General features: G+C 35.6%; 11 protein-coding genes across 11 annotated transcripts; 7 read left to right on the forward strand and 4 right to left on the reverse strand.

Moving 5' to 3' along the window:
- Positions 1 to 50: 50 nt before the first annotated feature.
- Positions 51 to 2177, forward strand: FRE6 (putative ferric-chelate reductase; the record flags this gene model as incomplete). Its single annotated transcript, XM_003673203.1, has 1 exon — positions 51 to 2177. The coding sequence occupies one exon, from the start codon at positions 51 to 53 to the stop codon at positions 2175 to 2177; it is 2127 nt and encodes a 708-aa protein (XP_003673251.1).
- Positions 2178 to 2509: 332 nt separating this feature from the next.
- On the reverse strand, positions 2510 to 4234 carry NCAS0A03030 (sugar porter family MFS transporter; the record flags this gene model as incomplete). Its single annotated transcript, XM_003673204.1, has 1 exon — positions 2510 to 4234. One exon carries the CDS (start codon positions 4232 to 4234, stop codon positions 2510 to 2512), a length of 1725 nt encoding a protein of 574 aa, XP_003673252.1.
- Positions 4235 to 5759: 1525 nt separating this feature from the next.
- ARR2 (Arr2p) lies at positions 5760 to 6179 on the forward strand (the record flags this gene model as incomplete). Its single annotated transcript, XM_003673205.1, has 1 exon — positions 5760 to 6179. One exon carries the CDS (start codon positions 5760 to 5762, stop codon positions 6177 to 6179), a length of 420 nt encoding a protein of 139 aa, XP_003673253.1.
- Positions 6180 to 6758: 579 nt separating this feature from the next.
- Positions 6759 to 8024, reverse strand: ARR3 (Arr3p; the record flags this gene model as incomplete). The annotated part of the gene is made up of 1 exon (XM_003673206.1): positions 6759 to 8024. The coding sequence occupies one exon, from the start codon at positions 8022 to 8024 to the stop codon at positions 6759 to 6761; it is 1266 nt and encodes a 421-aa protein (XP_003673254.1).
- A 2664-nt stretch (positions 8025 to 10688) lies between these two features.
- On the forward strand, positions 10689 to 12203 carry NCAS0A03060 (uncharacterized protein; the record flags this gene model as incomplete). Its single annotated transcript, XM_003673207.1, has 1 exon — positions 10689 to 12203. One exon carries the CDS (start codon positions 10689 to 10691, stop codon positions 12201 to 12203), a length of 1515 nt encoding a protein of 504 aa, XP_003673255.1.
- A 388-nt stretch (positions 12204 to 12591) lies between these two features.
- On the forward strand, positions 12592 to 14562 carry NCAS0A03070 (Zn(II)2Cys6 transcription factor domain-containing protein; the record flags this gene model as incomplete). Its single annotated transcript, XM_003673208.1, has 1 exon — positions 12592 to 14562. One exon carries the CDS (start codon positions 12592 to 12594, stop codon positions 14560 to 14562), a length of 1971 nt encoding a protein of 656 aa, XP_003673256.1.
- A 135-nt stretch (positions 14563 to 14697) lies between these two features.
- NCAS0A03080 (uncharacterized protein) lies at positions 14698 to 15093 on the forward strand (the record flags this gene model as incomplete). Its single annotated transcript, XM_003673209.1, has 1 exon — positions 14698 to 15093. One exon carries the CDS (start codon positions 14698 to 14700, stop codon positions 15091 to 15093), a length of 396 nt encoding a protein of 131 aa, XP_003673257.1.
- A 136-nt stretch (positions 15094 to 15229) lies between these two features.
- On the reverse strand, positions 15230 to 16261 carry NCAS0A03090 (SDR family oxidoreductase; the record flags this gene model as incomplete). The annotated part of the gene is made up of 1 exon (XM_003673210.1): positions 15230 to 16261. The coding sequence occupies one exon, from the start codon at positions 16259 to 16261 to the stop codon at positions 15230 to 15232; it is 1032 nt and encodes a 343-aa protein (XP_003673258.1).
- Positions 16262 to 17263: 1002 nt separating this feature from the next.
- CRG1 (S-adenosylmethionine-dependent methyltransferase) lies at positions 17264 to 18136 on the forward strand (the record flags this gene model as incomplete). Its single annotated transcript, XM_003673211.1, has 1 exon — positions 17264 to 18136. One exon carries the CDS (start codon positions 17264 to 17266, stop codon positions 18134 to 18136), a length of 873 nt encoding a protein of 290 aa, XP_003673259.1.
- Positions 18137 to 18219: 83 nt separating this feature from the next.
- NCAS0A03110 (aldo/keto reductase) lies at positions 18220 to 19254 on the reverse strand (the record flags this gene model as incomplete). The annotated part of the gene is made up of 1 exon (XM_003673212.1): positions 18220 to 19254. One exon carries the CDS (start codon positions 19252 to 19254, stop codon positions 18220 to 18222), a length of 1035 nt encoding a protein of 344 aa, XP_003673260.1.
- A 1188-nt stretch (positions 19255 to 20442) lies between these two features.
- FLR1 (Flr1p) lies at positions 20443 to 22077 on the forward strand (the record flags this gene model as incomplete). The annotated part of the gene is made up of 1 exon (XM_003673213.1): positions 20443 to 22077. One exon carries the CDS (start codon positions 20443 to 20445, stop codon positions 22075 to 22077), a length of 1635 nt encoding a protein of 544 aa, XP_003673261.1.
- Between the last annotated feature and the right edge of the window lie 1825 nt (positions 22078 to 23902).

Raw genomic sequence — 23902 nt, forward strand, 5'->3', positions numbered from 1 at the left:
TCAATGAGATGAACTAAACTGACTTCTAGTGTATTTATTCAATATATTCAATGAAGTGCATGACAAAGTCAATCTTTTGCTTTTGCATACTGTTTGGATTGACCGCTCAGGGAAGATTTCTCGAATTAACTCCAAGGCACGATAAATGGGAGAAGAATTCTGTACTTGCCTGTGCAACATATCTCACACAATTTGAATGGGATCATTCCAAAGGGCCTCGGTACTACTCAACATTGTGTTCATATGAACCGGCATTTGGATCATGGACAATCTGCATAAATCATATGATTAACGAAAATAATCGATTGAATCCTCAACTCTTATTTAATAAAAGTATAGAAACTGTACGAGAGTGCTGTTCCTGTGCTGGATCCCAAACAGGAATTTCAATGGAATATTACTACAATTCACTTTATAATGCATCTCTTCATACCAAAATCGATGATGGGAATATTAAAGATGCATTTGTCACATATCCGATAACTGTAAATGAAACAATGAGAAGGAAACTTGGCAATGCATATCATTTCCATGCTTATAATCTGGATATTAGTAATTATTATGGTGTGTTATTATCAGTCTTCTTCGTATGTGTATTTATAATCTCAACATTCTTTAACTATGTGGACCATACAGGATTGAATACCATCGTATTCAAGTTTAAAGTATTGAATTATATTAGAGGATATCTGACATTGCCAACGTTATTAACTCATCATGCGGAGTACAGCAGTTACAAAAATATAATCATAGGTTTATTTCCTACAAGACTGGAATCAATTATTCTCTTTTCATACTTACTATTGCACATGTTACTATTATGCATTGATTACCATTATGACCCATACAACCTTTTATTCAAATCAAAGAGCTTACAATTGACAAGATTATTAGCAGATAGGGCCGGAATTTTGGCGTTTGCACAATTCCCATTAATAATCTTATTCAGCACAAGAAATAACGTTTTTGAATTTTTTACAGGCTTTCGATACTCAACTTTTATAATGTTTCATAAGTGGATTGGCAGAATTATGGTGCTGGATTCAATGCTTCATGGTGTATGTTATTCAATTTATGCATTGAGATCAAAAATTTGGGAAACCTCTGCTAAACAGTTATATTGGCAGTTTGGCGTTTTTTCCCTCTGGGTAGCGTTAATCATGCTGATACTTTCACTAGGTATAGTCAGACGTCATTATTACGAAACTTTCCTTTACACTCATATTGTGTTGGCTATCCTCTTTTTTTATTCATGTTGGAAACACGTTGCAAAATTAGGATGGAAAGAATGGATTGTAGCATCATTAGTAATCTGGACCATGGAAAGAATTACACGAGTTATAAGAATGATTAATTTTGGTTTCCCTAGCGCCAAATTACAGTTATTTGGGGAAGATCTTATCAAAGTTACCATTCCAAAGGGAAATTGGAAGATTCAGCCAGGACAATATGCATATGCATATTTTATGCACCCGCTTATATTTTGGCAGTCACATCCATACACTGTGATGGAAGCAAAAGGTTCATTAGAATTGATAGTAAGAGCAAAGAAGGGTGCCAGTAAAACCATCTGGAAGAGCTGTGTTAAAAATGGTGACTCTATGAAAATGAGAATTTCATTGGAAGGGCCATATGGATTGGAGAGGGGTCTCCATACTTTCCATTCGGTGTTGTTTTTGGCAGGAGGAACAGGTTTGCCAGGCCCATTATTTCACGCAATTGAATTAGGTACACTTTTGACAAATGGCTCTAAGAAGACAATTCATCTAATGATCGTCGTTAGAGGTCAGGATATTTTACAGGCATTCAGGCATGAATTGAACAAATTGAAAGAGTTAAAGGTTGAAGTCACAATTTATAATACTGAAAGCGAACCTACATCTGCAGAACATGCCACTGATTTAACTCTTCAAAGAGAATCAGCTGTGGATTCGAATACGCCATTACTGTCAACGAGGAACACTTTATCTGAGTTGCAAAATTTTGTGCAAGTATTTAATCGTCGACCCAAAATCGAGAAGATAATCAGAACGGAATGCAGAGCTTCAAAGTCACTTGCAATTGTTACCTGTGGACCGCCCAAATTTGTAGATAATATAAGAAATTTAACTGCAAAACAAGTCATAAGTAACCCAGATCATGATATCGAATATTTCGAGGAGTTTCAATGCTGGTAGAGATATCCATTATCGTTATTTGTTTTTTTACACAACAAACATTATAAAATAATTGCATCGCATATTAAGCCCAATTCTTTATTTAATCTTAACAAAAGTAGACTCATATAATTAGTTACCTCTCTTTTTCAACAATGGCCTTTTCTCACGCTTACCCATCCTACAATAGGCACTTTCTTATACTGTATTTTCAAGTAAGTACCGCAGTGCCAAACGAGAGTAATTAGATAAATATTCATTAAAACAATTATTTAAGGATAAAAGTTATGTCGTATACAATATCTTAAAGGTTCATTATTTAAAATAAATTACGACAACATTTTGAATCAATATTACTTTCTACCAAACATCTTTTTGAACAATGGCTTGTCATCCTTTTGGAATGCATCCATATCGACATCAGCACCTCTTCTTGAAGAAGGAACCCAATCTGGCGATTTCCATGGCAAGACACCATCTTCCCATAATTCGTTAACTTCTTCTAAAGTCAACCCCTTCATTTCTGGAACGAAGAAGAAGACGTAGAAGTAAGCAAAGACCATACAGCCCATGAAGACGTAACCGTAATAGAAGTTAATAGCACCAGTGATAAATGGAGTAAAGAATGAAATTAAGAAGTTCCAGAACCAGTTACAACCATTAGCTAAGGCCATACCCTTTGGCTTAATTCTCAATGGGAAGGATTCAGAAACGACAACCCAACAAATTGGAGCCCAGGTGCAAGCAAAGCAGAAAATAAAGAAACACGAGAAACAAATCATACAGTTACCAGCACCCTTAGAGGAGTTAGTATCTTTATGCTTAATACCATCTGGGTATAGACGAGTGACACCAACAGAAGCGTAAACAACGTAACAACAAACCATGGCAGCAGCACCCCACATTAAACACTTACGACGACCGAAACGATCAACGACATATAAAGCGACGAACGTGGAGGCAAAATTAACAATACCGAAGACAATGGCGGTTTGGTAAGAATCCTTCATACCAACAGCTTGGAAAATAACGGTACCATAATAGAAAAAATAGTTACAACCAGTCAATTGTTGTAAACATTGTAGCATACAACACATAAATAATCTTTGAATATTCTTACCTTTAGTAGAGAATAATTCCACCCATGAGGCATTACCAGCTAATCTTTCAGCTTCAACACCAGAACTAATCAAATCAACTTCTGCTTGAACAGCTGGATCATCAATAGACACTTGGTTTGAAGTAGCAATGGACCTCTTTGCTTCTTCAACTTTACCAACTTCCACTAGATAACGTGGAGATTCTGGGACAAAAAACATTGCAGCGATCATAAACAGACACCAGGCAAAGGATAGACCCAATGGGACTCTCCATTGAACCGAATTACTGTATTTCTTGGTACCATAATTAGTACAATCACCTAAGAAAATACCCATGGTAACCATCAATTGATACATAGAACCTAAAGTACCTCTTAAATGCTTTGGGGCGACTTCAGATAACAACATTGGAGAAAAAATGGAGATAGCACCGACACCTAAACCTGAAATAATTCTACCAATGAAATATTGGTACCATTTGTTAATAGAAGCTATTTGAATGATTAAACCAACCATGAAAATGATAACGACAGCAACAAGAGCCATTTTACGACCAATCCTGTTAGCCAAATCACCTAAGACCAAACAACCAATCAAACCACCAATATTAAAAATAGAGACCACCAAACCAGTTCTCACATTAGAGAAATAATGAGTACCATCTTTGTGATGTTGACCAAATCTTCTTAAATAATCAGGATGGGCTAAGAAACCACCAATGGTACCTGTATCCCAGCCAGATAAGAAACCACCAAACGCAATCATACAACAAAAAATGGAAATGGTAACATAAGCGGATGCAGGTTTCTTTGGAATTTCGACGACAACGTCGTTGGCATCTTCGCTGTTTTCTTTGAAGCTTTCGTTTTCAGCCTTAATCGAGTTATCTGATAAAACAGATTGAGAACCAGAGGTTTGTGGGACCTCTGGGGAGCTATTTTCAGCAGTTTCAGGTGTGTTTTCAGCAACGTCAGACATTTTAATTATATTTGTCAATGAGTTGTTGCTTTTGTCCTATTTGTTAAAATTAAACAAAACTATAGGAAATTGCTTGTAATAAATCCTGAATAAGAAGAATATAGATCCCTTTTTATAGTTTAAGATTCCTAATATCTGAAATTCTTTTGGCCATTGACGTGAGGAAACTTAACCCCAGACAAACCTTCGAAGAAAATAAAAAGCAACGGTGACATATGTACGGACACGGAGACGAACCTGGAGAAATTTACGGATAAACTGGTAATGGGTAACTCAATAGTGGAGTGATACTGGGGTAGTCCTTCATTTGTGGGGAACAATTCCGGGGAAACCTCAACGGATCAAACACGGAGAAAATAAATTGTGTCATTTGTCCAGACAAAATTCTGGAAAAACAAAAAGATCTTCCCCTTTTTCTGCGGAAATTATTAGGAACCGTCCTTTTCCGGAGATACTGCTGGCACAGACAAATATACCGCAAGTTCCCTTTTCCAGACAATACGGAACAACACAGATCACGTAATGGATAGGGACTAGACAAACGATGCAGGATGTGGTCTCTTAAATTCTCCACCATTGCGGAATTATTCCGGGAAAAAGACACTATTTGCCGGAAATAATCAATGTCCTCGGAATTGAAGGGTCTAACTGGGTGTTTTATAAAGCACCCCTGGAGGTTAACTGTAAGCATACGAATTATCGCTAGAGTATGTCTTTATTCAACTTACTCCCCCTCCCCCCCTTTTCTCCATCTCCACCCAAACCTGGAGAAGCATTTTTCAAACTTAGAATTGATAATAAAAAGAAATTTAAGTTTAGTGATACCACTACGTACTTCAATACATTTTAGTACAATATGACCTAGAGAAATCATCATTCAAAACCTAATGAAGGATGGATTTTCCATTTTTCACGATAGCCCCTTGATCTTTGTGAACGATTGGTTACCTTTAAACCAGCATGAGCCGAGTAAGTACAGGTTGGCATTCTTTTGTTCTCTTTACGTCCAATTCAAGTAATTTTCTTTGCTGTTTCTAACTTATATTCTTTTCATAAGAGTATCATCTACACTTTTGCAGAAAAGCAAGAGCTGGGTTTGGACAATACACTTTCAATTGAACACCTAATACATGGTATGGCTAATCTACTCAGCATACAATTTCTACGGCGAACCAATTAACTAAAGTTGAAGAATGAGATATTTAACTCGACTTTCGACTATCATTTTGACGATCTTAATGGCTAACATCTTCGTTGGTTTAGTTAGCAAATAGGTAACCATTGATTTGTTGAAGTAAAAAATTATTTCTTCCACTGGCATGAGCTAGCTCTTAAGCTTAACTCCAAGAGATTTAACTGCTGCTAACGATTGTTTTTTTCTGCTTTCATCTCATCAATGTGCGCATCGAAGATTACCGAGAAAAACGTTCGAAGCGGAGAATTAGACTTGATTTCTTCAGTATGCTGTGATAAAGCAACTTTATTAATAGGAACGATAGTTTGAGGAAGACGGACCCTCAGGAGCATGAGTAAAGATTTAGTTACATTAATAAGTGCCAAGGACCTTTATGAGTGGTGTACCTTATCCAAAAGAGACTTTGTCATTATCGACTTGAGAGTTGATGATTTTAATAAGGGACATATTAAAGGAGCTTGGAATTTTCCTACTATAGGGCAATTTAAAGATGAAGATTTAATTCGTTTAGCAACTCAATTGGATAGTATATCCAAGAATTTTGACTGTACACATAGAACAAAAGTCATTTTTCATTGCTCTTCTTCAAGGGGACGGGGACCAAGGGTAGCATTACAATTTAAGAACTATTGCGATCAAAATGGTTGCCAAGATAAGTATGAGAGCTGTGTACTAGTACTGGGGTTCAATGGGTGGATTTCATTGTGTGAAAAAGAAAATAATTTTGATTTAATTTCCAATACTTCTTGAATACTAGAGGTTAGAATGCTACATACTAGAAGGGACGTAATGTGATTACTTTAATAACTTCCTCGGCGGTTTTTTTGAAGAATGTATTCTAAGGAAAAGGACTGAAGCGTATATATATATCGATTTAAATAGTCCACAGTTCAATGCATACGATAAAGATTAATTAAATAAAATATATTTGAAATAATAAAACGTAAAAAATTATATTTCGGTTTGCCTATGGTTTGCGAATATGTTACTATATGTAGACTATACATAATTATCTTAATAGATCGAGCTGCAAGTGTTATCATTCAAAGTCTTCGTCAACCTAGCTTATCACATGATTACCGTTTGTAATTCTAACAATGAACAAAATGAGGGCCTCTTTAGTAACTTGTAGTTCATCAAATGTTGTCATAATTCTACACCATATCGACAGGAATGGAAATCAGAGTAGGCCCAATAGCAAAAATGGAATTAAGAATTGCATTATATTTAGCAAAGAAAACGCATTAAATTGAACGCTTGCACAGATGTAATAAAATATTTGATCGGCGATAGCATCAAGAAACACAGCTTTCCATTTTGGAATAGATCCTACAGTTCATTCGTGACATCCTCCTCCTCAACAACTTTGCTATCTTTCCATATAAACGCTTGTTCAAAATATTTTGAAATAATTGCTAGGATTAATAAGATCGGGACCTCCAATAAGGGACCAAATGTAGCAGCAATTGCTTGTTTACTGGAGTTTCCATACAAGGAAACGGCAACAGCCAATGACAGTTCGAAATTATTTGAAGCTGCAGTAAAACATTGAGTCATAGTCACAGCAAAATCTGCACTGCAGGTTGACTTTCCATAATGTTTATTGCCAATTAGCAGCTGTTTTTCACAATTACATTCTGATTCATCATAATCGCCGTCGTTATCGTTATCAATGGTATTGTCAGGATGGGGTGCCCGTTTGCTTCTAGTTAAAATTCGCATGATGAAAAAGCAGCTGAACCATGTAATTAAAAAGTAAAGGGTTAAAGGAACAAAGCAAAGGAATGCAGATCCAATGTGATGCAAGAAGCTATGCCCGTTTCCGATAAAGATCACAATAATGGTATAATGAAAACCGATCAATCCCCATGGTTTAATTAATGGCATTACCTTTTCATTGAATCTCTTTTTACCAACTAGTGCAAAGCTTATAAATCTAATGATAAACCCTGCTCCCAGTGGTATCCCTAAAAAAACACCTACAGATTTGGCAACATCACTGTAAATGTTTAGATGATGATCATAGGAAGTCCCAGTTATGACATAACTGAAGAATATTTGATAAGGTGCGTACAATATCATTTGTAGAACAGAATTAATAATGACTATCACGACACAAAGCATCATATCTCCTCCGGATATTTGGTTCCACGTAATTACCATTGCGATACATCTTGCCATACCTATCATTATAATACCTTCACGATACTCTGGTTCCTTAAACAATACTAACCACGCCAAGCCAAACATTATAAATGGACAAATTATCCAATTTATCACAAGTGAATAGATCAGTTGTCTGCCAATATATGGGCTCCAGATGTAGGATGGCAGTATTTCCCATTCTACATTACACAAAGGTGGTAACATCATAATGATCATACCAACCGCTAAAGGAATGGAAACCCCGACTAGGTTTTGATGTGGAGATGGGGTAAAAGGTTTTCTTGCATTGTTACAGTATTCTGAAATGACAAGACCTATAATAATTGATAGAATAATAGTAAATGGAAGTAAAATATCCATCCAAGATAGTTTCCTTACAATCTGTGTCCACGTACCACGTCTCATAGTGTGCTTAGCTTGTCCTTTCATCGTTACAGATGAGTTAAGTGGAGGCAACTAGCACTTCAATGGTATCTTTAATTTTTTTGGGTGGACTCGAAGAGGCGTCGGCGATAGCATATCTTCGCGGAGGTGTTATCGACATCGTCATTATTAGAAGACATAATATAAGTGATGTTAACTTGTGTTCTTCTTTTGTATTATAAAAAGGAACAATGGAAATTGCTAGTACCAAGGAACATGAATAAGGTTGAATTGTTTAGTGTACAAAGGAATCAAGATTCTTCCGGTTACTAGTACGCAAAAGTATCATCTACAAGCATTTATTGTAAATTATTACCAATGTCAAAGCAACGAAAACCGATTCATATCTATAATATACTACTGTGAATACTTTCCCGCTTATTCGGTCCAACGATTTACACTCTCTTACGTTCTTGAAAAGGTGGAAATAAACTCAGTCCTTGTCTTTGTTTTCTAGGTCACAAAATATATCTTAAATGCTTAGCTAGATATTTTTACTTCCGATGAACTCTTCAAATTAATATATAGATTGACATCGGGATTAGAGTGTCTGCAGGTGGTCCATAATCTTGCTAAAACCAGAGAAGTCACCACAACTGGTTATTTTATATATTACCCAAGCCAACTCATCACCTGTGCATGTTGTGTAGATTAAGATATTTTACAGAGTTATTATAGGTTTTTATCCACCAGACTGTTGAGTTACTATTATTCATCTTATTTACTGACATTTTTTCCGCAACGCTTTAAAATTCCAGAGCCCTGAAGCTACTTGGTTTATACCATATAACTATATGGGTAAATAACATTTATGATTCGCTTCAAAAAAATAATATATCTAGTGCAATAAAACAATTTCAATGAGGAAGCAAACAGGCACACCAACTTTCAAACGTAATATTGAACGATCTCTCTAAAAATAATTAGTGTTTGTTGGACGTTTTTTTTAGCTCCTATTTCTGTCTATTTACTCTTAGACATTTTTTACTGACTTTGTTTTCTCAGTCTTTTATAATTTCCCTTTTTTCTTGATTCTAAGCGATTGAAAGATCAATTCTGACATAGTAGTTCACTATTTGGATATTTAATTTACTACGAATTGAGCTTACCAACATTCAAATATTATGAGAAAAGAAATGACTTTCTTAATACCTCATCATCTTAATTTGTAGCTCTAAGATTTTAAGAATGGATTTAGAATTTCCAGTATTTTTTTTTTTTGAGGGGAGTAGCAGTTCAGTCTGAAGAACCCAGGAAGAAAAGATTATATTTTCGATTCAACTGGAAAAACCAAGCATTATTATAGAAATGAAGAATGGAAAGATTTGATATAGTTATTTTGCCATCACATGAAAATCTATATATCCTTATACCATGACTGGTAGGTGAACATAAGATCATTTTGCCTCATTAACTGAGTATACTGGGACTCTACTTGAAATCAGAAGTGATTAATATATCCCTCTCTTCAGATAAATTGCTAATGAATCCAATTGAATTAAAGATCATTTGACAACCAACCGGTTAAAGTTATTTTATTATTGGATCCAAAGCCTGAGCGATAACAGTTTTAGGTAAAATATATATTCATTACAAACAAAATGAATAGACATATGTTTCACATTCCAACAAGGATAAGCAGCATTTCCATTTCTATTATATTTCCTTCCCATTATAGTATAATTCTCATTGCTGGTTCCATTTTGGTTTTAGTTTATTAAGTGCGGCACTGGATTTCAGATTATTCTTTTGTAAAGACAACAGAGTTCAGAGTCCCTTAGAACAAGGGGGTGGTGAAAAAATGAAGGACGGTACTACCAAACGGTGCTATTTATGTAAAGTTGCATACAGTTACAGCTTTGACATCCCAAAGGAGCCAATGCATCCACCGTAACCACTTTTTTTAACTGAAAAGCAGTGCAAACGAATCCTCCGAAGAATGTATGGCTTACTTGCTTTGTAGGGCACTTTCTCTGTACACCGAGCTTCCCACAACAATGGGCAATACAATAATAAGTCAAGCGTGCAGTACAGTTCCTTGAACTTTCAAGGAGGAATCAGCTAATATAAATATATGCATGTGCTTGTCATATCCCTACGGTTTTCCCACAGGTAGGAAACCAATTCAAAGTATCTTTAACTGTAACTGCAGGGATGCCATTAATCAATGACGCGTACTAAACAATGAGCTAACAATTTCAATTCGATCTGAAATATCAGTGATATCATATATTCTTTTATTAGGACAGAGCAGATCGCAAAGTTACAGCCAAAATTCGGGGAGTTTGTGATAAAGAATGTGGGCCATCGCCAGAATAGAGAGATACACATCATTTTCTTCCTTCATGTTCAGTATGGTCACGTATGTGTTTTCCTTCAATTATTGTTATTATTTAACATTCCCCTACATGTTAACCAAATGGGTTCCTTGAATTATTCCCCAAAGGTCCTAATTTATCAGCCAATTCTGTATAACTACTACTGTACAGATCCGAGTTTGTTGGTCACCGGATCTTATTTCCATAACATCTATCGACTCCCTGGTAAGGACCAGTATCTATTTTTAAATTATAATAAGCTATAAAGATGTAACTTCTTAATCAAAGGAATTCATACTATTAAGCGTTAATTAATATTTACCGTTCTTTGAACAAATAACTAAGAAAGTAAATGAGAATGCAAATCAACTTAATAATTGCACTTTTACTTATAGCCCAAACCATGGGCTCTCTAGTTAATACTCAACAGCATGCTTTGCACAAGAGAGGTAATACAAAATGTAAATCCATTGATAATGCTTGCCCAGATTTGAATTTTAGCTGGGATTTCGATAACCAAGATATAATGCCATATTACTTGAGTATTGAAAGTGTGATCTGGTTAGATCAAAATCTTTATGAAATTACCGTCCATGTTATGGGTGCTGAACAAATTGATATAAAATATCTATATGCTCTCAAAATTATTGGAGTTAACGGCCCCAAAAGTACTATTCTGTTGTATGGTGATGGTGATATTTCTCATGTAATAACAAGTCCTACAAATTTTTCTGTTTCTTTTGAAGTTTACGCTGATACTCCTAAGGATAATTGCGACGTTTGGCTACCCGATTTCAAAATCCAATATGAATATCTAGAAGGCAGTGCAGCTAAATTTTCGGATACATGGGTTTGGGGGGATAGTACCTTCGATTTAAGAACTGGCTGTACCATTTATGATAACAACGGTAATTCACAAACAGATTTTCCAGGATTTTACTGGCGATTTAATTGTAACGAAGATTGTATTCCTAATGTAGAGTATTCAAGCTTCTCGAGTTTGTATGCTAGCTCCACTGCTTTATCTTCTACACGAACTTACATATCAACTTCTACACACCCCACTTCTTCAACCAATGGAATTGTGCCAAATACGCCGTCGGTGTCTGTCAGTTCCTCTCACAAATTGCTTTCCTCTAGCATTTCTCTAGGTCAGTCGCTTCCAAGTCAACCAACTTATTCGACGTCTTTGAGTCACCATAATAACCAAATTACTTCTATTGTTGCATCAACTTCGTCAGTTGCAAAAACAAGTGAAGAAACTAGTTTATCATCTTCAACAGGTGTAACGAGTCAAGAAACCAGCACGCCGGGAAAACATACAGAGCCCACTTATTCAAGAATCAGCCTTAGTATAACCACGTTTTCGTTGTCAACATATACCTCAACTGCACTTTCTTTTAGGAGTACAATAACTTCCGAAAGTGAACCAGCTACAACGACAGTACCTATATCATCTTCAAGCTTAGAAACTTCAGGTGTTTTGCTTACCTCAAGTAGTCCTATTTACCCAGTTCCATCTACTAGTTTGAAGATTTCTTCTGATATCTCATCATCGGAACATACCCATACGAGTAGTTCTAGAAGCTCGTCTACTGAAAACACTTCTAATGAAAGTCATCTTCACTTAACATCATCTGTAGAAATAACCCATTCGCACGATACGATTTTTTCAAAAGGATTTTCCACTACTAGTTCTTCCTTTGATAGTATTACTCCGAGTATCCCAGAGTCACTTACACATGGTACAAACTCGTATCCCTCAAGCAGTATATCAAGTTATGAAGGCAATGGAACAACTTTGTTAAAGAGTAAGAAATCTTTACTTTCGGTAATGATTTTCCTCTCAGGCATATTCCTATATTAACTTTTTTCCCAATATTTGAATGAGCAGGTTGGTTCTGACAGTATTCAAATACTATACAGGTCTTCTTGCGTCCCTGTCTTAAATTGGGGATAATTGTTAAACATTCAATAGGCCTGGAATATTCAGACTTTGAGGGTTACTACACTTATTTAAGCAATTATATATAGTATTTTACATATATATATATAAAGACCAATTTTCCACAACTTTTTCAAATAGGAATACATGGAACTGAAAATAAGACTTTCACTCAATAAATACCATAAAACCGCCAAAATCGATTGCTTACGTAACAATATATATTGCCGAAAGAGCTCGAGAGGTTTTCGTTATTTGATCTTTCGAGGCTAATGGATCGGCTGCCTTTGACAAGCATGGCCCTTAAGCAATGCAAAAAAAATCAATAAGAGGCCAAAGACCTACTCATGTTTGTGCTGCCTGTAGAACGCAAAAGCTAAGATGCAACCGGGAGCGACCTAGTTGTTCTAGGTGTCAAAGAATAGGTAGAACATGTGTGTATGAAAAACATTCTGAGGACACCCTCGTTAGTAACAACGAGCCAATTACGCCTAGCAGTATAATCAGCAAGGCACATGATGTTGATCACAAACTAATACTGGAATTTGATGAAAAACTGCATCTTTGGAATTCGAAAGATATGTTTATTAGCCACGGTTATCATACATACATAGATTTACCATATGGGACGCATAGTATTGCTCAATATGACCCATATCTGAGAATATTTTGCCCTTCAGTCCATGGTACTACTTTGGCAGATCTTCAAACAAGATTAGAATTTATTTTATCAGAATCGAAACAACCACAGGACAATACATTCAAAACGTTAGAAAGCATCAGTCCATTAATGTTCATTGAAGATGCTGTAGTTAAATGGGTTACAAAAACGAACGATTATGTGAATAATCAAGTACCGTTGGAATACTTTAATACCATATATACAATTGAAGATCGGATGCATCCCACCTTACTGTCAGTAATTAATGATCTGATCAATGAACTTGAAGATAAACTACTGGATAATTTAGACATCGACCTTTTGTTAAAGCATTTCTATGAGAACATTTATCCTTATTATCCATTTATAGAGGTTGATTCATTTGAGAATAGTTTATCTAAAATATATTCTAAAGATCCAGTTTCTGGAGCCTATAAAATCAATGTCTTTCAAGAAAATGTGAGATCCCACCTAGAAATTTTGACGTTACTTCTTTTGATTATATCAATCACATTAAGGAATCCTAGATTGAATTATTTAAATGAGCATACCATTTCAGTAGAGAATGCAACAGTAATATCAAAGAAATTGTTAATCATCTCACAAAAATTACTATCTCTCCTTAATGGATATAAGTTTACCACTGAAAATGTGTTATCTTGCTTACTATACATTTTTGTCGCCGAATTTTTAAATCCTGAAAATACAGAAATGCATATTACACATAATCAGATATTAACGTTGAAATGTTTAACAGAATTGTCATACACGTTAGGTTTATATAAAGAACCTTCGCAATTTACGAGATATTTAAACCGCCCAGAACCCAGTGATGTTTATTTTACCTTCAGAAGGAAATTATGGATTGGACTTCAATCACTCCGCCTGGAAATTTTGACTGCAGATGGTGGTTGCAACGACGTTACTCAGGGCTATTTAAATGAGTTTTTGAAGGAAAATAAAGCCATGGTACCTTCATTTATGGAACATTTTAACTCCGTATTAACTTGCGATAGGCACCTTTTCAAAATTCAAGACAATAAATACCAATTCCATATGTTACTTGCAAGAGTTATGTTAGATTGCTGTTCATCATCCAATGAGCAGGATCTGAAAAGAATCACCGATTCTATTGCTAAACTAAGTGAATTTACCTTGAGAGTGTTCCCTCTGTCAAAATTAAAGGAAACAATGAAAGATCGTGTCATTGAAGAGAATGCTTGGAGAGGTGGTCGTTTCAATTTAGATATGATAGAAAGAACCGAAATCTTACGGATTAATATGATTTTTTTCTCAAGTTTGATGAACATTTTCAATGTTTTAGCAATTTATTTTGAAAAAAAGTGTAGCCAAAACTGGGAGAAATATGAGGATCTATACCATAATTTTTTCTTTAAGAGTTTGGACAATTATCTAGAAATGATGACATTACTGAAGCATTATCTTAAGGGGGGCTTCTCTTCGTCGATTTTGCCACAACATGAATATTGTTTAAATCGCTCAGTTTCTTTTATTTCCATAAAAGTCTTATCGGTACAACTTAGTTATTTATTAAGGTTGTCTTATAAGCTGGATATGGTTTCGAGGAATAATGAGGTGATGAAATACATGGCTCAGTAACGCCTGCCGAATGATGATATCCTTTTAATTGATATAGTGAAGCTTGTACTAGGACATATCAAAAACCATGTTTACTGTATTATTCATAATACGTTGAAAAGATATGGTGATTCCTATTTTGGTGGCTATCAAGTAATGCTAATGGGAAAATATGTTTTTTATTTGGTGGAACATAATATCCTAACTAATGTAACAAATGAATTCTGGAGAAAGGCGCTAAAAGGGAACATTATCCCTTTAAAGATTTTAGATAAAATGAAACTGAAGTGGGGGTTAGGAATAGAGGATATTGACGTTATAACATATTATTCAAATAATCCAATTGCCCTATCTAGCTTCAATAGTAAATTACTTGAGGCCATGAAGAAAAAGCTTGATACTACAGATATATGTGGCAATTTTTTTCATTCTTCAACCCTTCCAGATGCATCATTTAATCAAGAAAATGTTTTTGACCAGTTATTAGAATCTAATATGGATCTATTTTCTACGATCATTGGTGATAGTCTAGGTGACCTTCCCATTATTTAGTTTCGTTGTTCTTTTTTAAGGTAGAGGTTATACTTTATGGTACCCATATATACATATATAGATGTATAGTGTTAGATATTGAAAAATAACAAACGTCACGCCAACAATAAATGAAAAATATCAAGGTAAATAAAATTTATAATCTCTTCTCCTTTCTCAAAATTTGTGTGACCATATCGTCAATAGTTTTTTTCAACGGAATAAATTCGAAGCCTAATAATTCTTTTGTCTTGGAATTATCAGCAATAGCACCTTTCCACTGGTGTAAGGCACCAGTATGAGGAACACCGGCTGGAAGTTGCCCTTCTAGAGTTTTAAAATCTTCGTTCATAATATCAAGAATATCTTGCGCATTGAACCTACTAGAAATTAATAACAGTCTTTTATCTACCAAATTTTGGTTTTCGAAGCCCAACAAATGTGCCTTGGCAACATCACGAACGTCGACAAAATTCCCCACAAAAAAATTATCCACTGCATCTCCAGCAGACAAGTGCAGTAACTTGTTAATTAGCTCACATGATGTATTCAATTTGGCGGTAACATTTTCATCAAAAAGCTGTGGGCCAAAAACATAACAAGGATTAACGGTGGTTAGCTTGAATTTAATCTCATTTTTATGCTCTTGAACAAAATTCCAAGCGTATCTTTCAGCAAACTTTTTGGAGCCGTTATAGGCATGACCACCGTCAGTTAGAGCTTCTTGGTATGAATCTGGATTCCAACTATTCTCGTCGTAAAAATAAGATGGATCCAAATCTCTTGTAAAATCGAACATAGCAGCAATACTTGATGTGATGACTACACGCTCGACGTTATCGGCAGCATATTTCAATATGGAGTTCAGAATACCCTTCGTACCATTTAAGGCTGGGATTAACAAGTCCTTTTCGTAATCGTCACATTCAGTAAAGAAGGGAGATGAAGTATGTAGGACATATTTAATTTCTTTTCCATGTTTGGAAAATACTTCATCGAACGCAGCTAAATTGGAAATATCTTCAACAACCTCTAACGATAGGTTTTTATTTGAATTGAATTGTCTTAACAGTTTATCAGCTTTGGCTTGGGACCTGACGGAGCCAATAACTTTAAAATTCTGTTCTAGCAATTGATTAATGATATGTTGAGCAACAAAACCTGTTGCACCGGAAATAAAGACGGACATGATATTAATGTTTTTTTTCTCTTTATGTTAAAGCTTATACCCTGGGTATCCTGGTCTATTATGAATTTATTGGAAATAAACATATTTTGTTCTAACAATATCAGGTATTCCATAATTAGCAGCCCTATTTATATGTATTCATCATCAAACCTCAGTCTATCTATGCAAGTCCTCCATTGATAAATTCAGAGCTACTCCCTACTGCCAAATGTTGCTCAATAGTCCCACTCTTAGCTTTGAATGCAATCTCGCTACCGAATAGGCAACGAAAAGACTTGGAAAGTCGGAGCCGACTCAACGGCCCAAACCCGACTCCGAATCCGAATCCGAATATTCTCTCTTAGAAAAGCCCCTTACACATGTCATATTAGCCGAATTGGTATGTTTATGTTAAAGGTTGGTACCGATAAGGCACAAACACTTTCACGTCCTGCAAATTTATGGACAACAGGTGTTGCAGCATATTGTGTAATATTTGTCTGTATACGATTACTGACGAGAACCCGTTGAAAGTAGAAGCACTATTGTCTTAAACGCTAATCATAATCGGCAATAATGATGTTGAAATACAGATAAGAGTTGTTCAATCTTTTTATAAAGTTTACAATGTCGTAAAGAAAGGGTGCAGATATATTATGAAATATTGCAACGGGCCACCTTTTTCCTTTTCCATGTCATCTGTATCTAGGAAAGTCGCAAAGTCTTTTCAAATTTGGTACTAAATCCATAATATGTTTTCAAAAATGACAAATGTCACTTGTAATTATCAAAATATTCATTTGATATCCAACACAGTCACCAGATGTCAGCATATGGGTACGGAGCTTTCTACTCCGAGATATTTGCTGTCGCGATGTATTCTTTTAAAAATAGAAATTGAGGATCCGAGGGGTGGAAAATAAAAAACTTATATAAGCACCAAAGAAAAAAGTAAGGGAATTCAGTGTCAATTCATTTCATTTAACTGAAAGAAACGACAGTAAAACACGAGTGCAAAATACAATGCCAAGTACAAGTTATCTTGATAAAAACTATAAATCTACACATTACAATAACGTTCGTCCTTCGTATCCGGATGCCTTAATTGAGGAAATCTTGAAATATCATCACGGTCCTAAAGTTCGCCTTGTTGATGTTGGTTGTGGTACCGGTATAGCAACTGTTCTCTTTAAGGACAAGTTCCAAGAAATCATTGGTGTTGATCCATCTGAAAGTATGCTAGAAGCTTTCAAACATGAGATTGATAAAAGTGTTGCTCCTAATGATAGAAACAAATTTAAATTAATTGCCTCACCCGGAGAAGATTTCCCTGAGGTGAAGACAAATACAGTCGATATGGTTATCGGTGCGGAGTCAATCCACTGGTGTGATATGGAAAAGCTTTTTGGAGAAGTGTCCAGAGTCTTGAGAGATGACGGTACTTTTGCTTTCTGGTTTTACATTCAACCCGAATTCATTGATTTAGGTGCAAAAGCTCAGGAAATTTATTACAAGTACGGATGGAGCGACCAGTTTATGGGGAAATATTTAACAAGTAGTCAAAGGGAATTTTTTAACAACTTTGGTGGCTCTGATTTGCCAAAATTATTAGCTAAAAAATTTAAGGATATTGAATTCCACAACTTTGATCCCAATAATAAAAGTGTCGCTAATAGATCTTCATTTTATATGAAAGGAGCCATGACGCTTCTTGAATTCAAGGAATTGGTGAAAAGTTGGAGTTTATATGCTTCTTGGATGAAGAATAATCCAAATGAACCTGATATTGCTGACACATTCATTAATGAATTGAAAACAGTGTGTTCAGTTGAGGATGAAGTAATGCCGTTGAGAGTGGAATGGAAGACTTTCCATTATTTATGTAGGAAAATGTGATATTATTGACATCGTACTTTCTTTCCTTTTATTTGATTTTAGAAAATATATGGCTGGTTGTCTAATTACAATATATAGTTTAACTAAAAAAAAAAGTTCTTTGGTTTGTAAGGTTCTTCCAAATATTTTATTTCCTCTTCAGTGAAAGTAACATCAAGTGCGGTAATAGCTTCATCAACACGGTTAATTGAACTCATTCCGACAATTGGGGAGCATTGTTTGGACAAGACCCATGCAGTTGAAAGCACAGCCATTGGAACATTCTTCTTCTTTGATAATTCTTCAATACGGTTAATAATTTCCACTTCTGCAGGGTCCATTTCTTTCATTTTCGTCGCGTTAATAAAAGTATCCTTAGAGGATCTAGTAGATTCCACACCAACAGGTCTTGTCAATAAACCTTGGTGGTTTGGGGACCATGGAGTTAATGCAATATTGTGTTTTTTACAATATTGGAACAAATCACGTTCATCTTCCCTATAAACTAAATTGTAACAGGATTGGACATTAACAAATTGGAACCAGTCATGCTTATCAGCAATTCCTTGCATTTCCACGAATTGAGTTGGTAACATGGAGGAGGCACCAATGTATCTTACGTCACCTCCTTCAATAACATCGTTCAAGCCCTTCATTGTTTCCTTAATTGGGGTGTTTGGATCAAATCTATGGATTTGTAAAACATCAATATAAGTTCCTAATCTCTCCACTGAATTTTTGACAGCTTGCATAATATGCTTACGGGATAGACCTTGTTGATTAGTCAAATCTAAGAGGATATTTTCAGAGGTGGAAGGATCAGCAAACTTGAATTTAAGAGATTCATCCACAGGAGCAAATAATTTGGTTAAGATAACCACAGTTTCTCTTCTAATATTATATTTTTTCAAAAACTCACCGAGTAATCTTTCACTGTAACCATTTGAGTAAACATCAGCAGTATCAAAAGTACGTAGACCACGATCGTAACAATGTTTCAATATGGTGAAGACCTTCTCCTTATCATCTTGAACCCATGGGGCCCACTCTTTGGAACCATAAGACATGCACCCAACAATGATTGGGGAAATCTTGATACCAGTGTTACCGAAGTTAACTTGTTGAACTAATTTAGACATTTTTAAAGTTTGTTTGTTTGCTTGTTTGTGTTTGTATATTTGGTTTTCCCTTTTATCAAAAGAAGTCTTTTAATATTAAGCTTACTGAGAATTGAATATTTGTGGTTGATTTATATGCCATATTTCTTGTTTTGGCTTAAGGGGAGAACTGTTGAGAATTTGGCAAGATTGATTTGCATGGCGTCTGAACTACAGACACGGCCGAATTTCTGTCAAAACAGTTTTTTCTATTGTTAAAAAAGTTCGGCCGGAGAAAACATAGCGTTCAAACTTTCAAATATTAACCAATTCATTTTCGCCCGAGAAATTACCTCGGCCGAAATCTTGGGAAAAAGTTTGTTGTGGCAACATCTCGGCCGAGCATTTGTCAGATTTTGACAGCCAAAACAAGTCCATCCACGGAGAAAATGTCAACTTGAGGATTTCACCTAAATACTTTCTCTAGTTAGTTTCTCTCCCATCCCCAATTTGGAGTTAAAAATAGAATTGCAACTCTTCAATTGTAGGGGTTAATTGAGGTTGGCTTAGTCACTTTCCAGTCCAAAGGAGCTTCATGGAGACTTTGTGATTAAATGTTGTTCAACATATACACAATGACTTTTAAGGGGGGCAGCAACTCGTGGCTTTTAACCTTGAATAGCGTAGTGGTGTTGACTATATGTGTAAGCATGCTTATATTATACCCAACATCTGCGGACAGTTTAGGGAATGGACTTGCTAAGGTAATCAGAGAATGACTTGGTGACATTGCCGTTTTCTTCGGAGTACTCGTCCGGTCCGTGGAAATAAGTGTAAATGCACGTATCACTTACGTAACCGACCCACGTCAAATGTTCCATGGAAGAACTTGAGTTTCTCCGTGGAGAAATATGCACGGTAAGCGCCTTAGAAGGATCCCATATTACCTAATAACCCGCTTATATGCGCTGCCTGAAAAAAACTGGAAGAAAAAAAAGAATAGAAGGGAATTTTAACATATTTTCCACACGAATTCTCTCAGCGACTGATGGGCTATGCTAATGACTAAGCCTAATAGTGTGTAAAAAAAATATCTAACACATATCCCTAGACTGGGGACATATATAAAGCCCCTATTGCCAACAACAGAATTTGATTCTTGTTTCTTATTATAATATATTCTTGTATATTAAAAGCTCATCAATATCATACACATCATCAAGTTCGAATATGTATACCGATACTTTTAAAAACACATTTGCATTGGATGTATTGGAGTACCTCTCCATTGTTAAGATCCCAGAAGTTAACCCAAATGACACTCAATCCGATAACGATTCTTCATCATCTAATTTAAGGAAGAATGATATCGATTTAGAGGTTGCTACTCAAGACAGTGCGCAGGACAGCATTGATTCAAATTTAAATAAAGAAGAAGCAATCGTGGAAGAAAAGGATCCATTTCTAGTAGATTGGAATGGTGATAATGATCCAGATAATCCTCAAAACTGGTCCACAAGTAAGAAAACATTCATGGTCATCCAAGTCATGTTATTGACTTCTGTTACATACATGGGTTCATCTATTTATACTCCTGGTCAAGAAGCTCTACAAAAGGAGTTTCATGTTGGTCATGTTGCTGCTACATTAAATCTTTCAATATACGTTCTAGGCTATGGGTTAGGTCCTATTATGCTTTCACCATTCTCAGAATTCGCCCTATTAGGTCGTCAACATATCTATATTATAACCCTGTTTTGTTTCTGTATGTTCCAAATTGGTGCAGCTACAGTACATAATTTAGGTGGTATGATTGTTATTCGTTTCTTTAGTGGTATATTTTGTAGTCCTGCTTTGACCACAGGTGGTGCCACAATTTCAGATATAATTAATCCTCAGATGGTTCCAGTTGTCATTGGTTTATGGAGTGTTGCTGCTGTCGCAGCTCCTGCTTTAGGTCCTCTAATTGGTGCAGCAATGCAAGTTGCTGAAGGTTGGAGATGGATCTTCTGGTTATTACTTTGGATGTGTGCTGCTACTTTGATTCTTTTGATTATCTTCTTCCCAGAAACTCATCATGGTAATATCTTATACCGTCGTACAAATAGATTAAAGAAGATGACTGGTGATGATAGATACTATTCTAAGCAAGCTAAAAAGGAATCCGAATTGGATTTGAAAAGTTTCACGTTAACTGCTCTATACAGACCAATTAAAATTATTGTTAAGGAACCAGTTGTTTTAGCATTCGATTGTTATTTGGCTTTATGTTATGGTATTTTCTACTTATTTTTTGAAGCTTTCCCAATCGTTTTCGTTGGCATTTATCATTTTAGTATGATTGAACTTGGTTTATCTTTCTTAGGTTTCCAAGTTGGTTGTGCTATCGCATATTCCATATTTCTATTCTTCCTAATGAAATATTTGGTTCCTAAATTTAAAAACAATACATTCCAACCAGAAGATTTCTTAGTGCTATCTATGAGTGTTTGTTGGGCATTACCATTAGCTTTATTCTTCTTTGGTTGGACAGCAAGTGTTCATTGGATCTTACCAATTATCTCTGAAATCTTCTTCGTTATCAACGTTTTCAATTTATTCCAAGTGACCTTTGCCTATTTGGCTATGGTTTATCCAGATCATGTTGCTTCAGTTTACGCTGGTAACGGTCTATGTCGTTCCGTTTTTGCATGTGCCTTCCCATTATTCGGCCAAGCTATGTTCAACAATTTGGGTACCAAAAACTATCCAGTTGCATGGGGGGCTTCATTATTAGGTTTTGTTGCCATTGGTATGGCTTTTATCCCATTTATCATTTACAGATATGGTGCTACTTTACGTAGCAAGTCAAAATATACCGATTAAATAATTACTATACACTGCATATAACCACATTCATACTTATAAATAAATAGCTTCAACTAATTTATTCTTCCTAAAGTTTTTCTTTTTTGTCGTCTTTTTGTTGGAATATTGTTATTTAGTTTTCAATAAAAGCTTATGAAACCCATTGAAATAAATAAATTATTAACTTTACTATAAATAAATAAAGATATAGAGAATTACAGATAGTGAGTTTCTTTTACAAGACACACAGAGTTCCCATTTATTGTACATTATTTGATTGTTTACAATCTTGCTAAAGTCGTTCAGAAAAACTATTGTGAGGCAGAATGCAAGGTGAATTTGTATATAACGACTAAGGTCACCAAAAATGCTTATAAAAGAACAAAACAAGAAGAACAAAGAAAAAACTAAACTAAACTACCATTTATTATGAATATCTACTGAGCCTAAATATGTGTTCTGTTTTTAACTAGCTTACTCCATGACAAAGAGGGCTGCCGCTCCCATACCTGTACCAATACACATTGAAACACAACCAATTTGCCCCTTTTCCAACTCATTTAATAATGTGGCAATTTGTCTGGCACCAGTACAACCTAGTGGATGTCCTAAAGCAATGGCACCACCCTTTGGATTGACCTTAGCAACATCAATCCCCAATTTTTGGATACAATACAATGCTTGTGCGGCAAATGCTTCATTAATTTCAAACAAGGAAACATCATCAACAGTCAGCTTCACACTCTTCAACACCTTTGGAATTGCATAGGCTGGTCCAACTCCCATAATTTCTGGTGGTACACCCACAGATTGGAATGCGACGTATTTCCCAATAATGGGCAATCCCATTTCGTTTGCCACAGACCTACGTGTCAACAATACACCTGCAACACCATCAGAAACTTGGGATGAATTTCCAGCAGTGGTTGTACCAGTTTCTTTAATGAAGGCGGGCTTTATCTTATTTAAACTTGCTGCGGTAACATTTTTTCTTGGACCTTCATCCGTATCAACAACAGTACCGTTAGGTAAAGTAATGGGTAAAATTTCATTTTTAAATTTACCTTCAGCAACGGCTCTTTCTGCCTTTTGGTATGAGTTGGCGGCGAATTCATCCTGCGCCTTTCTATCAATCTTAAAATTGGAAGAAACATTCTCGTTGGTTATTCCCATGGGAATTAAACATTTCTTGGCATCTTTGTTTGTTTTCAACTCATCGGAAATAGTACCCAAAGGATTCAAATTCAAATAATTCTTGGTCATAGATTCCACACCAAGTGCTAAACCGATATCAATTTGACCAACCCTAATTTTATTGGCGATATCATTAACCGCAGTCAAACCCGACGAACATTGTCTATTCAAAGCCATAAATGGGGTTGAATAAGGGATCCCTGCAGCAAGCATAGCTGCTCTATGTTCTGTAGCACCGGCACCTTGATTCAAGACGTTACCACATGTTACCTCATCAATCAATTCCAAGTGGTCGCGCAAAGATGAAGGAAAAGTTTTGATAAGTTCGACTAGAAAATGATGCAATAAATAATCGGTATTGACGTCCTTAAACGAACCTTTGAAACCTTTAGCAATTGCCGATCTATGTGCACTTACAATGACAATATCATCGGGTCTCTTCTCCTTAATTGAAGAGACAGTTCCGCTGTTGTTTCCGACCAAATGGTCCTTAATGGTTTGTAATCTTTGACTCATAATGTAAATTGTTGGTCTTACTTGTATACAGTGTCTATAAACGAGGAAGCTAAGATGTTTAACATTTAACCAGTCCAATAACCCGTTTATATACGTCAAAAATGGTATTACTCCAATTACATATACCCTTCCG

The sequence above is a fragment of the Naumovozyma castellii genome, chromosome 1 (assembly GCF_000237345.1).
Source record: "Naumovozyma castellii chromosome 1, complete genome".
NCBI lineage: Eukaryota > Fungi > Ascomycota > Saccharomycetes > Saccharomycetales > Saccharomycetaceae > Naumovozyma > Naumovozyma castellii.